The sequence below is a fragment of the Rhinopithecus roxellana genome, chromosome 14 (assembly GCF_007565055.1).
Source record: "Rhinopithecus roxellana isolate Shanxi Qingling chromosome 14, ASM756505v1, whole genome shotgun sequence".
NCBI lineage: Eukaryota > Metazoa > Chordata > Mammalia > Primates > Cercopithecidae > Rhinopithecus > Rhinopithecus roxellana.
This window is the reverse complement of record NC_044562.1, coordinates 22,397,588-22,414,883: the sequence shown is the minus strand read 5'-3', so window position 1 is coordinate 22,414,883 and position 17,296 is coordinate 22,397,588. Positions and strand designations below refer to the sequence as shown.

Below are 17,296 nucleotides of genomic sequence, written 5' to 3'. Positions count from 1 at the left end.
AGAACAGTGTAGTTTTCAGAACTGGAAACAAAGCAATTCAGCCATTCTTCAGAGAGTAAGATGGCTTTTATATCAAAAACACTGAGTTGGAAGGATTTAAAATACCTTAAGAGCTGGCATGATTACAAATCGGGCTTTATTGTGGTTTGGGTTGTTGTATTGTTATACCCAATGCCTTCTTGGTTCTCCTAGAAAGCCAAACCGTGCTAGCAGCCAGTGGAATTTAAGGAGACCCACATGGGAACTTTAGATTCACATCTTTGATATCAGCAGAGTCCTACAGAATTGAGAACTTAGACTGGACCTTCTTATTTTTCTGTTTTCAAATAGCAGTGAGCTTCCCACATGCCCATATCCGTGAAGAAAAAGGACACTGGGTTTGGGCAGGAAGGGCGGGGATGGTGAGAGGTGCAACCCTGAACGCTTTCAGTGTGAAAACCGATGGCCACATGGGAAAGTGGGAAGAGACTCAGAAGGTTTGCTGTTCTTCATGCTAGCTTAGTGACCTCAGATGTGTCCCTAATACCTTCTGAGCCTGTTTCCTCATCTGCAAAACTGAGATGATTCTATTGAGAGTAAAAGCTAAGTGGAAAAGGGCACCTTGAAAGGGCTTTATAAAGAAGAGTGTGATGATTGTTCTTCTCCTGACATGAGTTTTCTACTTCAGCATGTGGCATTTCTTTGGTTGGCTCAGCCCTGGTTCTCCTCGAATGCCCTGCAAATGGGTCCAAGGCTGTGTGTGCTGGCTGCTCCTTTTGAGAGCTGGACCTCGGGCACCTTCCCAGTCTGCCTCTTCTAATTCCTCCATGCAGTTCCCTTCATGGAAATTATTAATCTGCAGGCTTTTTCTTTTGAAGAAACGCTAAAGAAAACACCAGAGGACTCTGTGTTTCCCTCTGGGAGTCTAAGCAGTCTTTCAGCCTCCATGGGTTTCTGCCCTGTGGCCCGGAGTCAGGGTGCCACGTCGACCTTGCTTCTGACTCTGCCCGTAGCTAGTTCTAACAGAGTTCCCAGTCCATCTGGAATGAGGTGTCAAGTCCTGGCCTGCATTCACAAGTGCAATTAAGACCGGTCTTTTTAAAAACAACTGTTAAGGGGAAAAGGAATATTTGGAGCTCATCATATAAAAGTTTTTTTTTTTTTTTTTTTTTTTTTTTTGAGACGGAGTCTCGCTCTGTAGCCCGGGCTGGAGTGCAGTGGCCAGATCTCAGCTCACTGCAAGCTCCGCCTCCTGGGTTTACACCATTCTCCTGCCTCAGCCTCCTGAGTAACTGGGACTACAGGCGCCCGCCACATCGATCGCCCGGCTAGTTTTTTTGTATTTTTTCAGTAGAGATGGGGTTTCACCGTGTTAGCCAGGATGGTCTCGATCTCCTGACCTCGTGATCCACCCGTATCGGCCTCCCAAAGTGCTGGGATTACAGGCTTGAGCCACCGCGCCCGGCCATAAAACAGTTTTAAGCAATCAACTAATGGTGATTTGATTCATGAATTTGTAATTTGAAAGCATTTACCATTTTGAACAAAGAGAGATTCCTTTACAAATACATATGGCAAAAACAGTATCTAGGTTTTTAACTTTTAATCTTACAGTATTTATAAAATCTTTATGGTAAAAGTGTTATAAGCCTATAATATGTTTGAGTATCAGCTTTAATGAAAGTTAACAAATTGGTCTATTTTTCACTGTATCAAAATGCCTTGAAGTAGGGATTTATCCAGCAGAAGTGAGTGTGGGGGCTAGGCCTGCCCTGTTTGTTTTGGGGTGTTCTAGTCAGGAAGGGTACAAGGGGTTGGGGAGGTATAATTCTCCCATGCTCTCAACAGGAAATGAGAATCAGTTCTGGGGAAGCATTGGGATCTTCATCAGTAGAGAAGCAAAAATATAAAAAAGGGGTTGGCTTTGACTACTTTTTTGAATTTCTCTTTGACAACGGAAACTTCAGCTGTGGATTGAAAAGACGGACTCCGTTTCCCACTGCTTTCTCTAACATCTTTTCATTATGGTTTTAACAGTTGCCATGTCAGCTTATACATAAATGGACACATCTTTGAAAAGGTGCCACTCTTGGGCAATAAGCAAGAGGGATCGACCGTTTGTTCACTTGCTTTCCCTCCTGGCTTACCTGTGCTTTGCCCACCCTCCCTTCCCAGCCGGGCCAGTGCTGCCAGAACATTTGGTCCCGAATGAGTTGTTTCAGAACCTCACTGGGCAGCGTTGGAAGTCGTAAGCAGGTGCTGTTGAGTCAAGTCCATACACTTATTGAACAGCTACTGTGTGTTCAGAACTGTCCCCGACGCTGGGGAGAGGGAGACATGTCAGAGGGATCCCCCACCATTTTAGAGTTTATGATCCTGTTAGGAGAGAGAAGAGTGGTCCAGAAATGCCTACACATCTGGCAGGATGTGGTGATGATTGAAAGAAGACAACCAAACGGAAGGTGCTGAAAGCTGAAGAGTTTGAATTGGGAGAGTTCTTCTGTTGGTTCCATCGGGGGTGGCCTAGCATTACAAGAGTGAGTAAGACTTCTGGTTGATGTAGGTGATGGGAGAGAGCCTTTCAGGGCAAATTACCAGGGTTAGCAGAGCTATAGTAATGAAAAGGTACAGCCTTTTCGGTCCTCATGCTTAGAAGTAAACCTCTACTTACCCGTATCTATCAGTGATGCGTCTTCCCGGTTGCCTTATAGGGAATATTGAAGCTCTTTCATCAGCTTTAGGTTGCTGGTTCCTTGAGATCAATGACTATGTATTTTTCTCCCCTTATTACTACTCATGACGCCTGGGAGAATGTTTTCTTACGTAGTGATTGAAATTCTTGTATCATTACAAACTGTGTTTTTGGTAAGTTTGCATCCCTGAGAAACTCTTTTCAGTAACAATTTCCACAGTCCTTCATATGATCTTGAAGTATGATGCCTGCATTTTTGTTTGCGTGCCCAGATATTGATCAGTATAGTAACTCTGCTCCAGTGGTTGTGTGTTTCAATCACGCGTGATTCTGATTAGCCACATTGGTGCAGGAGGCAGCACGTTAGAAGGAAGAAAAGGAGCACCCAAAGGCTGACCAGAAGAAGCCAAACCAGCCTAGTTGGTGGGGGAAGTTAGAAAAGGTGGCAACAAATTATATATGGGTATTTAAAAAAAAGACAATAAGCCCTTGAGACACTATGTAAGCCTGAATGATGCAAATTATGGAGCACGGTGGAAGGAAAAATACAAGTGGGAAGATTATCAAAAAGCCTCAAAATGAGTCAAATCAGGTTCGTGGCTGAACCACTCTAAAAATATTTACTTGATGTTGAAATTTAGTACTGACAGCTGAAGTTGAAAAATCTTTGTTATATTTCTGTTTTGTGTTAAAATAAAGATGACACTCAAGCTATCATTTTGTTCCCTTGGAGTCGTAGGGTACACACGCCTTGTAATGTCAGAACGATTGATTTTTCCTTTGGCTTTCTCACTACAGGAAATACCAGAAATAGCCCCCCACCCTACGGGTTTCGTCTCTCACCAGAAGAAGAAATGAGGAGACAGCGGCTTCACAGATTCGATAACCAGTGAGGTGGCGTCTTGGGAAGACATGGTCTATTCATGTAATTATTGCCCATTTGGCTCATTCCCGAAGCCCCTAATTCATTTTAATTCATTTTAAACAAAAGCAGAGTACACCGGTATGGCTCCAGACCGCTCACATCACCTGGGACAGTCCTCCCAATGGCCCCTATGAGTCAACTCACAGCTTGCTGGGAGTGGGCCTTCTCCTGGCCTTGTTCTTGCTCATTAACAGGTCACTTCCTCCACGAAGGGACCAGTTTCCACACTCCCTTCTCTCACTGCTGACTCAGCAATGCCTCTGCTTTGGTCTGCTTTTGAAGACTGTGACCTTCACCAGGTTTTCCTTTCACCAGTCAGGAAGATTAGTCCCTCATTCTGCCTGGAGAGCCCCGTGTTTGACTTGGCAGCGGGTGTGGAGCCATCCCCACGTCCTCCTGGCGCATTGCCACTGCAGCTGTCCAGGAACAGGATGTGGTTGCCTCAGCCGAATGTTGTCCTACTCTCCCCAACCCCGACGCCTCGGCACTTCGGGCCCCTGCATCTGGCTGGTGTTTGCAGGGCTTTTGCTTTGCTCTGGTATTGCTCTGCCTTTATAGAAAGTCTTATTGAAGAAGTATAAGAAAGACCTAAGGTGGGGAAGACTCCTACACACACCGTTAGTATCAGTGACACCAGCAGTGTAGGTTCCCAGCCACTTCCCAGTGGCAGCTTATGTGCCCAGGAGATAGGACATCATTTAACAAACCAGCCAAGTAACAGCAGATGCAACATACAGAGTAGAGCAAAGGCATTTGGTGGATCGGTCACTAGAGATCTATCTTGCAGAAAGTATGTTTTTCCTCATAAAAGTGCCTCTTAATTGGCCATTGTACCAGCCACTTGTCCTAGCCAAATGTCCAAAACACGCCCTTGGGCCCCGCAACGTTACAATCCACAGATTGTCTGAGTCATTTAAGGCATTTCCTGGTGCTTGTGTTCCATGAATAAAAGGACAAAAGTCAGAAGATCACTGATGTCTTACTGTCACCGAGATATTTTAAAATAGAGAAGTAGGAAAAGATCTTCCTTTTTTGATCTACAATTTATATAGTTTTCTGATTATGCACATAAAAGATATGCCTTCCATATGCATAAAGCAAACATGTGGAAAGAAATATACCCAAATGTTAGCAGGGGTCATCTTTGGGAGTGGAGTCCATGGGATTTTGCTTTCTTCATTTTTATAATTTTATATTACTGTGTTGGAAGATGTGTTTACGTGTGTGTGTTAATATAAATTGTACCTGTGAGTCTAGAAGCTTTAAATGTGTTAAAATTAAAATATTCAAGCTAAATGTTACTTCTCTCTCCCAAATTCTGTAAGTTTGACTCCCGTTGCCCCAAGTAGAAGTAACTTCTTTCTTGTGTGCCACTTTTATAGCATTTGGTAATTCTGCTATAACACTTATATCTTGCCCCTATTATTATCTGTGCACAGCTACACAAAGGTGTGCCTTCTACCTGGGAACATGGATTGTGAATGACTCTGTAATGAGGCCTGAGTCTTAGTTATCTTTCCACTCACTCCCTGTCTCCCCTTTCCAACCCTAAAGGTTCATTAAATGTCAGTGTTTCACCAAAGTTTTTTTTCAGTTGTATTAAGATTCCAATCACTGTATATGGAAGTATTTTATTTTTTATATCATTTGAGACCACTAATAGTACTTCCTTGCTCTGTTTGACTTGTCAGATACAAAGACATAGGATTAGATTTTGGGTGGTAAAATTGTGATACGCGTGGCTGTTTTTGGAGTGGAACATCTTAGTGATGTGAGAAAGGTCATTTTAGTTATAAATGTAAGCCAGTTATTTTAGCACAACAATAAAGATGTTCTGGAAATTATTATAATTATTTTAGTTAGCCGGGCGTGGTGGCTCACACCTGTAATCCCAGCACTTTGGGAGGCCGAGACAGGTGGATCACGAGGTCAGGAGATCGAGACCATCCTGACTAACACGGTGAAACCCCGTCTCTACTAAAAATACAAAAATTAGCCGGGCGCTGTGGCGGGCACCTGTAGTCCCAGCTACTCGGGAGGCTGAGGCAGGAGAATGGCGTGAACCCGGGAGGCGGAGCTTGCAGTGAGCTGAGATCTCGCCACTGCACTCCAGCCTGGGCGACAGAGCAAGACTCCGTCTCAAAAAAAAAAAAAAAAAAATTATTTTAGTTAATAGACTTGCCTGTAACAAGTGCTTATTGTTTGGAATGTCCATTTTATTTTATTTTCCTCTACAATAAGGAATCCCTAAAGTTATGCCAACAAACTGGAACTGGATTGAGAAAGACAAAAGCAAGTGAGCAAGTGTATTAGACTAATTATCTCTAGTAGGGAATAAGCACTTGGAGCTAATTTTTTAATTTGGTTTATTTAATAGTAGTTCCCTGATTGTTAAGCCCCTGGTTCCCACAGTTTGGTGTGGTCAGTCAACTTAAGAGACCTCTTAATGCAGGATCTTTACTTGGTTCTGAAGAGGAGGGAGTAGTTAAAATTGCTTCCTTTTAATGACTCTGAATGTATTGCCTGTGATTCCAAAGTTGTACATAATTGTTCAGACCTCCTCCATCCTTTTAAATTGCCTGCTGCAGTAAATAACTAGTTTGAGTAGAACTAGAGCCTGTCTACCTATTTGACAAATGTCCTGCTGCCTGGAGAGTAAGCAAGCTAAAGGGATGAGAAAGACCACCTCCCCCTACCCTGCAAATTGCACTGCAAGGCAGAGCAAGAATGGGGAAGCTGGCAGACCTGGCCTCCTTGTTCCCAGTCTTAGTTTTTCTTGAGAGATTCAGTATTCAGTAAAGAATAGTAGTCAATTTGAAATATATATATATATATATATTTATATATATATTTTTTATTTTTTTATTATTATACTTTAAGTTCTGGGTTCATGTGCATAACGTGTAGGTTTGTTACATATGTATACTTGTGCCATGTTGGTGTGCTGCACCCATCAACTCGTCAGCACCCATCAATTCGTCATTTATATCAGGTATAACTCCCAATGCAATCCCTCCCCCCTCCCCCCTCCCCATGATAGGCCCCAGTGTGTGATGTTCCCCTTCCCGAGTCCAAGTGGTCTCATTGTTCAGTTCCCACCTATGAGTGAGAACATGCGGTGTTTGGTTTTCTGTTCTTGTGATAGTTTGCTAAGAATGATGGTTTCCAGCTGCATCCATGTCCCTACAAAGGATGCAAACTCATCCTTTTTTATGGCTGCATAGTATTCCATGGTGTATATGTGCCACATTTTCTTAATCCAGTCTGTCACAGATGGACATTTGGGTTGATTCCAAGTCTTTGCTATTGTGAATAGTGCCGCAATAAACATACGTGTGCATGTGTCTTTGTAGCAGCATGATTTATAATCCTTTGGGTATATACTGAGTAATGGGATGGCTGGGTCATATGGTACATTTAGTTCTAGATCCTTGAGGAATTGCCATACTGTTTTCCATAATGGTTGAACTAGTTTACAATCCCACCAACAGTGTAAAAGTGTTCCTATTTCTCCACATCCTCTCCAGCACCTGTTGTTTCCTGACTTTTGAATGATTGCCATTCTAACTGGTGTGAGATGGTATCTCATTGTGGTTCTGATTTGCATTTCTCTGATGGCGAGTGATGATGAGCATTTTTTCATGTGTCTGTTGGCTGTATGAATGTCTTCTTTTGAGAAATGTCTGTTCATATCCTTTGCCCACTTTTTGATGGGGTTGTTTGTTTTTTTCTTGTAAATTTGTTAGAGTTCTTTGTAGGTTCTGGATATCAGCCCTTTGTCAGATGAGTAGATTGCAAAAATTTTCTCCCATTCTGTAGGTTGCCTGTTCACTCTGATGGTAGTTTCTTTTGCTGTGCAGAAGCTCTTTAGTTTAATTAGATCCCATTTGTCAATTTTGGCTTTTGTTGCCGTTGCTTTTGGTGTTTTAGACATGAAGTCCTTGCCCATGCCTATGTCGTGAATGGTACTACCTAGGTTTTCTTCTAGGGTTTTTATGGTATTAGGTCTAACATTTAAGTCTCTAATCCATCTTGAATTAATTTTCGTATAAGGAGTAAGGAAAGGATCCAGTTTCAGCTTTCTACTTATGGCTAGCCAGTTTTCCCAGCACCATTTAGTAAATAGGGAATCCTTTCCCCATTTCTTGTTTCTCTCAGGTTTGTCAAAGATCAGATGGCTGTAGATGTGTGGTATTATTTCTGAGGACTCTGTTCTGTTCCATTGGTCTATATCTCTGTTTTGGTACCAGTACCATGCTGTTTTGGTTACTGTAGCCTTGTAGTATAGTTTGAAGTCAGGTAGCGTGATGCCTCCAGCTTTGTTCTTTTGACTTAGGATTGTCTTGGCAATGCGGGGTCTTTTTTGGTTCCATATGAACTTTAAAGCAGTTTTTTCCAATTCTGTGAAGAAACTCATTGGTAGCTTGATGGGGATGGCATTGAATCTATAAATAACCTTGGGCAGTATGGCCATTTTCACGATATTGATTCTTCCTATTCATGAGCATGGTATGTTCTTCCATTTGTTTGTGTCCTCTTTTATTTCACTGAGCAGTGGTTTGTAGTTCTCCTTGAAGAGGTCCTTTACATCCCTTGTAAGTTGGATTCCTAGGTATTTTATTCTCTTTGAAGCAATTGTGAATGGAAGTTCATTCATGATTTGGCTCTCTGTTTGTCTGTTACTGGTGTATAAGAATGCTTGTGATTTTTGCACATTAATTTTGTATCCTGAGACTATGCTGAAGTTGCTTATCAGCTTAAGGAGATTTGGGGCTGAGACAATGGGGTTTTCTAAATATACAATCATGTCATCTGCAAACAGGGACAATTTGACTTCTTCTTTTCCTAACTATATACCCTTGATTTCTTTCTCTTGCCTGATTGCCCTAGCCAGAACTTCCAACACTATGTTGAATAGGAGCGGTGAGAGAGGGCATCCCTGTCTTGTGCCAGTTTTCAGAGGGAATTTTTCCAGTTTTTGCCCATTCAGTATGATATTGGCTGTGGGTTTGTCATAAATAGCTCTTATTATTCTGAGGTACGTTCCATCAATACCGAATTTATTGAGCGTTTTTAGCATGAAGGGCTGTTGAATTTTGTCAAAAGCCTTTTCTGCATCTATTGAGATAATCATGTGGTTCTTGTCTTTGGTTCTGTTTATATGCTGGATTATATTTATTGATTTGCAAATGTTGAACCAGCCTTGCATCCCAGGGATGAAGCCCACTTGATCATGGTGGATAAGCTTTTTGATGTGCTGCTGAATCCGGTTTGCCAGTATTTTATTGAGGATTTTTGCATCGATGTTCATCAGGGATATTGGTCTAAAATTCTCTTTTTTTGTTGTGTCTCTGCCAGGCTTTGGTATCAGGATGATGTTGGCCTCATAAAATGAGTTAGGGAGGATTCCCTCTTTTTCAATTGATTGGAATAGTTTCAGAAGGAATGGTACCAGCTCCTCCTTGTACCTCTGGTAGAATTCAGCTGTGAATCCATCTGGTCCTGGACTTTTTTTGGTTGGTAGGATATTAATTATTGCCTCAATTTCAGAGCCTGCTATTGGTCTGTTCAGGGATTCAACTTCTTCCTGGTTTAGTCTTGGAAGAGTGTAAATGTCCAGGAAATTATCCATTTCTTCTAGATTTTCTAGTTTATTTGCGTAGAGGTGTTTATAGTATTCTCTGATGGTACTTTGTATTTCTGTGGGGTCGGTGGTGATATCCCCTTTATCATTTTTTATTGCGTCTATTTGATTCTTCTCTTTTCTTCTTTATTAGTCTTGCTAGTGGTCTGTCAATTTTGTTGATCTTTTCCAAAAACCAACTCCTGTATTCATTGATTTTTTGGAGGGTTTTTGTGTCTTTATCTCCTTCAGTTCTGCTCTCATCTTAGTTATTTCTTGCCTTCTGCTAGCTTTTGAATGTGTTTGCTCTTGCCTCTCTAGTTCTTTTAATTGTGATGTTAGAGTGTCAATTTTAGATCTTTCCAGCTTTCTCTTGTGGGCATTTAGTGCTACAAATTTCCCTCTACACACTGCTTTAAATGTGTCCCAGAGATTCTGGTATGTTGTATCTGTGTTCTCATTGGTTTCAAAGAACATCTTTATTTCTGCCTTCATTTCGTTATGTACCCAGTGGTCATTCAGGAGCAGGTTGTTCAGTTTCCATGTAGTTGAGCAGTTTTGATTGAGTTTCTTAGTCCTGAGTTCTAGTTTGATTGCACTGTGGTCTGAGAGACAGTTTGTTATAACTTCTGTTCTTTTACATTTGCTGAGAAGTGCTTTACTTCCAATTATGTGGTCAATTTTGGAATAAGTGCACTGTGGTGCTGAGAAGAATGTATATTCTGTTGATTTGGGGTGGAGAGTTCTATAGATGTCTATTAGGTCCGCTTGGTGCAGAGATGAGTTCAATTCCTGGATATCCTTGTTAACTTTCTGTCTCGTTGATCTATCTAATGTTGACAGTGGAGTGTTGAAGTCTCCCATTATTATTGTATGGGAGTCTAAGTCTCTTTGAAAGTCTCTAAGGACTTGCTTTATGAATCTGGGTGCTCCTGTATTGGGTGCATATATGTTTAGGATAGTTAGCTCTTCCTGTTGAATTGATCCCTTTACCATTATGTAATGGCCTTCTTTGTCTCTTTTGATCTTTGATGGTTTAAAGTCTGTTTTATCAGAGACTAGTATTGCAACCCCTGCTTTTTTTTGTTTTCCATTTGCTTGGTAGATCTTCCTCCATCTCTTTATTTTGAGCCTATGTATGTCTCTGCATGTGAGATGGGTCTCCTGAATACAGCAGACTGATGGGTCTTGACTCTTTATCCAGTTTGCCAGTCTGTGTCTTTTAATTGGAGCATTTAGTCCATTTACATTTAAGGTTAATATTGTTATGTGTGAACTTGATCCTGCCATTATGATATTCACTGGTTATTTTGCTCATTACTTGATGCAGTTTCTTCCTAGCCTCGATGGTCTTTACATTTTGGCATGTTTTTGCAATGGCTGGTACCGGTTGTTCCTTTCCATGTTTAGGGCTTCCTTCAGGGTCTCTTGTAAGGCAGGCCTGGTGGTGACAAAATCTCTAAGCATTTGCTTATCTGTAAAGGATTTTATTTCTCCTTCACTTATGAAACTTAGTTTGGCTGGATATGAAATTCTGGGTTTAAAATTCTTTTCTTTAAGAATGTTGAATATTGGCCCCCACTCTCTTCTGGCTTGTAGAGTTTCTGCTGAGGGATCTGCTGTTAGTCTGATGGGCTTCCCTCTGTGGGTAACCCGACGTTTCTCTCTGGCTGCCCTTAAGATTTTTTCCTTCATTTCAACTTTGGTGAATCTGGCAGTTATGTGTCTTGGAATTGCTCTTCTCGAGGAGTATCTTTGTGGCGTTCTCTGTATTTCCTGGATTTGAATGTTGGCCTGCCCTACTAGGTTGGGGAAGTTCTCCTGGATGATATCCTGAAGGGTGTTTTCCAACTTGGTTCCATTTTCCCCCTCACTTTCAGGCACCCTAATCAGACGTAGATTTGGTCTTTTTACATAATCCCATACTTCTTGCAGGCTTTGTTCATTTCTTTTTCTTCTTTTTTCTTTTGGTTTCTCTTCTCGCTTCGTTTCATTCATTTGATCCTCAATCGCTGATACTCTTTCTTCCAGTTGATCGAGTCGGTTACTGAAGCTTGTGCATTTGTCACGTATTTTTCGTGTCATGGTTTTCATCTCTGTCATTTCGTTTATGACTTTCTCTGCATTAATTATTCTAGCTGTCAATTCTACCACTCTTTTTTCAAGATTTTTAGTTTCTTTGCGCTGGGTACGTAATTCCTCCTTTAGCTCTGAGAAGTTTGATGGACTGAAGCCTTCTTCTCTCATCTCGTCAAAGTCATTCTCTGACCAGCTTCGATCCGTTGCTGGCGATGAGCTGCGCTCCTTTGCAGGGGGAGATGCGCTCTTATTTTTTGAATTTCCAGCTTTTCTGCCCTGCTTTTTCCCCATCTTTGTGGTTTTATCTGCCTCTGGTCTTTGATGATGGTGACATACTGATGGGGTTTTGGTATAGGTGTCCTTCCTGTTGGATAGCTTTCCTTCTAACAGTCAGGACCCTCAGCTGCAGGTCTGTTGGAGATTGCTTGAGGTCCACTCCAGACCCTGTTTGCCTGGGTATCAGCAGCAGAGGTTGCAGAAGATAGAATATTGCTGAACAGCGAGTGTACCTGTCTGATTCTTCCTTTGGAAGCTTCCTCTCAGGGGTGTACTCCACCCTGTGAGGTGTGGGGTGTCAGACTGCCCCTAGTGGGGGATGTCTCCCAGTTAGGCTACTCAGGGGTCAGGGACCCACTTGAGCAGGCAGTCTGTCCCTTCTCAGATCTCAACCTCCATGTTGGGAGATCCACTGCTCCCTTCAAGGCTGTCAGACAGAGTCATTTGCGTCTGCAGAGGTTTCTGCTGCTCTTTTTGTTGTTGTTGTTGTTTAGCTGTTCCCCGTCCCCAGAGGTGGAGTCTACAGAGACAGGCAGGTTTCCTTGAGCTGCTGTGAGCTCCACCCAGTTTGAGCTTCCCAGCGGCTTTGTTTACCTACTTAAGCCTCAGCAATGGCGGGCGCCCCTCCCCCAGCCTCGCTGCTGCCTTGCGGTTAGATCGCAGACTGCTGTGCTAGCAATGAGGGAGGTTCCGTGGCCGTGAGACCTTCCCAGCCAGGTGTGGGATATAATCTCCTGGTGTGCCCATTTGCTTAAAGCGCAGTATTGGGGTGGGAATTACCCGATTTTCCAGGTGTTGTGTGTCTCAGTTCGCCTGGCTAGGAAAAGGGATTCCCTTCCCGCTTGCGCTTCCCAGGTGAGGCGATGCCTCGCCCTGCTTCAGCTCTCGCTGGTCGGGCTGCAGCAGCTGACCAGCACCGATTGTCTGGCACTCCCCAGTGAGATGACCCCAGTACCTCAGTTGAAAATGCAGAAATCACCAGTCTTCTGTGTCGCTCGCGCTGGGAGTTGGAGACTGGAGCTGTTCCTATTCGGCCATCTTGCTCCACCCATCTATATATATATATTTTTATATATATATATAAAACTTCCTTTCCCTTCCCATGAATCATTGCAGTCATTCCCTAAGTTTCTTCTTTCTCTCTTTTTTTTTTTTCATGGATGCTAGTATTGTATTTTAGAATCACAGATGCTCAGCTTAGAGAATCTCAATATCTCAATTATTTGCTCTGTTCAATACTCATAATAATACTTCCTCACTCAATTCTACATAACTCCAGCTTAGTCTCCTAAAATTCACTTTCATGATGCCACTCAGTATCTCAAATACCTTTCATTGGCTCTCTGCTGCCAAAGGATAAGGGTCAAAGTCATTAGCCTCGACAGTGGGCTCCAACCAACCGTTGGACCTCAGCCCCATTTATCCATCACAGAGGCTGGTAACTAGTCTCACTGCTCAGGCTGTGAGTGTTCCTGATCTTGTGACATTCTGTGCTGTGCTTTTACATGGAACAGCTCTTTCCTTTCTCTTGGCCCATCCAGATCCTTCTCATCCAGCCCCCATCTGAATCCTATAACCGACACAACCACATCAACACAGTTTCCACATACCACTTGGAATTGCTGGTTATGCTGCAATGAGAGAATGATTTTGTCTTTAGATTGTAAGCTTCATGAGGGCAGGAACCATCTGTTTCTCTCTCTCCTCACAGTGCCTTTAGAAGTGCTTTGTCTGGAATGTCAGAACCGATAAATACTTGTGGATTGAAACAGAAAGAGAAGCTCATTTATACTGTCACCAGTGGTGCACATAGACACTAGTGCCTGCTGCTTATTGATGCTATTGTAGGTCTTTTTTTTCCCCTTGAATCACATCAAGAAAAGAATGATGGAAAGCATTTGCTGGTAGAGATAGCGACTTCGGGGCCTTTGTCAGTCTGAAGACATGTCCCACTGCATCGAATGCTGTGACCTGGTACGCAAAGCTCAAGATTCCCACACAACAAAGAAGTGTCACCAAGGAGTCCCTGTGAATAGTACCACATCTGGCCATGTGCTTTTTATAGGTCTGCGTGGGATGTGTCTGTGCTAACATTTTTTTCTTCCGTGATATTTAGGGGCAGAGAGAGAATGATCTTGACATCTTGATCAGATGACAGATGAATTGGCAGATTTAGATATATGATTTATACTTTAGAAAAACTAAAATGTTGCTAATATAGAAATAATTAAATTTGGTCATAATACATATTGCTGCTTAGGAAGAGAGTACTGGCATAAAATCAATGGTATCATGTGGCTTAAAGAGACACACACAAGCAAAACCCTAGAAAAAACACTTCTGCTATGTGGCTCTCTGGATGCGAAACTGGATCCCTTCTCTAAGTGTTTTGAAAAACACTGCTCAGCCACCTCCAGTGAGGGTTTCTGCCAGGAAGTTGTGAAATTACTGTTTCTTTCTCTCACTCTATTTCCCCCTTAGATAACTTGTTTAGTGCCTGGATGGAAATTCTAAAAATGAAAATCAAATGAAAGTTTGTAACTTAAGAGATTCATGATATTTATTTGAGATGCTTGCAAGTTATTGCCTGCCTCTGACCTTGAGATACTGTCTCTTTACAAGATCCTCTCCCTCAGCAATTTAAATTATCTTGCACATCCTTAGTATCAGATAATTATTAACACAATTGAACAAGGTCTTCAGACTCTCGTTATAGAGGAGCACAAGGCCAACCTCTCTGCTCTTCAGGGTGTGCACCCAGGGCCCACAGCACCTGGGAGCTTCTACAAATTCAGACTGCTGCTCCACAGACCAAATAATCAGAATCTACATGTTAGCAAGTCCCCTGTGGTTTATAGGTACCAAAGTACTTCTCAAATTTCAGTGCACACAAGTGCTTTTAACACCATTTATTGCATGTAAAGCGGACTGACTGCTTGGGGACCAGAAGAACATTTTACTCCTCATTATACAATTTTCCCTACTTTTATCAAACATAATAATGATTACAGGTTGAGAATTTCATCTTTGGCTGATAAAATTATAACCACTAAGTATATAATCACTGAGGATGCAAGCTACCCCCTAGAAATAATGTATGAAGGAATTGCCTTGCTGGCAAATGGGAGAACAAAAATGACTAAGCTGGCTGGTGCTGCAGAGACTGAGCATCAAGTAAGGGCCTTCAGATCCTCCTTTCTCCAGCTCAGAGCAGTTGCCCTAAATGACTGACCTTGGGTTTCTAGGGGCTCCAGAGGTGATATGGTTTGGCTGTGTCCCCACCCATATCTCATCTTGAATTCCCACATGTCATGGGAGGGACACAGTGGGAGGTCATGGAATCAGGGGGCAGGTCTTTCCCGTGCTGTTCTGGTGATTGATAGTGAATATGTCTCACGAGATCTGATGGTTTTGAAAAGGGGAGTTTCCCTGCACAAGCTCGCTTCTCTTGTCAGCCGCCATGTGAGACGTGCCTTTCACCTTCTGCCGTGATTGTGAGGCCTCCCCAGGCCCGTGGAATTGTAAGTCCAATAAACCTCTTTCTTTTGTAAATTGCCCAGTCTCGGGTATGTCTTTATCAGCAGCATGAAAATGAACTAATACAGGAGACATGGCCTGAGATATAGGCCTCTGGGATCCCCCAAAAGAGCTCTGTCCTCATGGGTTCCTCACCCCTTCCCTCCAGAACAGCTTGAGAGAGTCTCCAAGCTGAGCTGGATGGGCTACCTTAGAACCCGTAAAACAAGGGGCTTTGCAGTGACAGGAGCAATCCAGGACACCTCTATGTGAGACCCTCTATTTTCTAACCAATTCACAAATGGGGAAAGCCCCTGGGAGGTAATGGAGTAAAGGATAAAAGCATTATCTTTAAGAACAGACAGACGAGGGTTTGGATTCTACTAGATGGTGACCGTATGACCTTAAAGAAGTTACTTATTCTCTCAAAAGCTCAGTTTCCTTGTCTGCAAAATGGGACAGCTGTAGGGTTGACAGGAAGCATATATAGCAGAGCCAGTACTGCTCCTGTCACATAGTAGATGGTCAGGAAATGTTAGTTGAGTATCCTTATTTCTCTTATCAGGTAAAAGGTTGACCCAAATACCAATGAAGTTCCTTCCTATTTAAAAGTAAGTCCAAGGCTGGGTGCAGCGGCTCATGCCTGTAATCCCAGTGCTTTGGCAGGCTGAGGCAGGAGGATGATTTGAAGCCAAGAGTTTAAGACTAGCCTGGGCAACAGAGCAGGACCCTGCTTCTACAAAAATTAAAAATTAGCCACAGTAGCACATGCTTGTAGCCCAGCTACTGGGGAGGCTGAGGCAGAAGGATCACTTGAGCCTGTGAGGTCAGGGCTCCAGTGAGCCATGATTGTACCACTGCACTCAGCCTGGGCAATAGAGTAAGATCATGACTCTTAAAAAAAAAAAAAAAAAAAAGTCCACAAAACAGTTATTAAATATCTACACTCCACCTATCCCCATGTCTGGCTGTAAAGAGAAATGTAATCAATACCTAACTCCTGACTTCAAGTCACTGTGGTTAAAACTAACAATGTCTTTGGTTTCATAAATCTCTTTGTAGTTGACGTTCACACCTTGAATCCCCCAAACAGTGCTGTGAAGCAGGTGGTCTTATTCTCTCTCACTCAGCTAATAAGACAGCTGAGGCCAAGAGGGTGTAAGCCCCATGCCCACTGGCCACTGCCCAAGCACCTCCCCTGGGGTTGATACAGACCTTCCCTATGAGGCCTGCTTTCATTCCTCTTCTGCGCCCCATCACTGTGCATAGAACAGTGTTGCCAAGAGCCTCCGAATCCCATCCTTTCCAGCCTACACTCTTCCCTTCTGCAGTTCACACTTCCACAAGTGTGAGCCACATTACAATGTAAGCTAGAAAACAAAAAAAAAAGTAAACCCACGTTGGCTTGAAAGAAAATAAATGCACCAGATAAAACACAGTTGTTTTTGGAAGTCATCACAGAATTTTATATATAATGAACCATGTTATAAATCATAATACAACAAAGATTTAAGTGCCAATGGCAGACCAGGCATCTTGCAAAAGTTACATGCTAAAAGTCTTTAGCTTTACAACCAGAGGTTAGAGAAAGGGATGCAATTTCTTAGACACATTTCACATTTTTCCCATGAATCATTAAATATTTAAGCACCATAAAATTCAAGCATTTCACATGGATGTGGCAGCCAGCCTTGGTGGTTTAAAATGCATTATGCAGAGTTTCTGGCAGATAATAACAGTGACAATTGCAGAGTACTGATTTTTAATGTCAATTGTTTGTTCCCTGCAGGACTTACTGATAATATCCCTGCAGGAAATTGTGATATTTTCTGTGCTACAGTAACTTTGAGGATTGAAATGAAACAGCATTCCCAATGACATTAAGAATTGGCCACATATAAATAATTCTAATCAGTAATTTATATACCCTGTGAGAATAATTCTGTGTAAAATAAAAACAAGAAATATTTTTCGTATTAGTTTATTTTAAATACAAAATGTGACCATCATTAAGTGTATGATGACGGGTATGCTAGACAGGTAATCTAACTTAATTTTCAATGCAAGAGTAGCTGTTATGTCCCACCGCATTAATGAGGGAAATGAAGCTAAGAAAGTTGGCAAAACTCACCCAGGGTAACGGCTGAAAAATGACTAAGCCAGATTTCAAACCTGGGTTCGACCAACTCTCAAGTCCTCCTCTTTC

At 42.4% G+C, this 17,296-nt stretch overlaps 1 protein-coding gene across 5 annotated transcripts in view; it reads left to right on the top strand.

The window, feature by feature from the left end:
* RHBDD1 (rhomboid domain containing 1) overlaps nt 1-17,296 on the top strand; it is a 180,826-nt gene that overhangs the window by 152,405 nt on the left and 11,125 nt on the right. For 4 of the 5 annotated variants that reach the window (XM_030916553.1, XM_030916557.1, XM_030916556.1 and 1 more), the window contains exon 7: nt 3,470-5,446. In XM_030916553.1, coding sequence (XP_030772413.1) covers nt 3,470-3,564 — 95 coding nt within the window. In that variant the 3' untranslated portion in view covers nt 3,565-5,446. Of the gene's footprint in view, nt 1-3,469; nt 5,447-17,296 lie in introns of those variants that run through there. The other variant, XM_030916558.1, reaches the window with a different exon arrangement.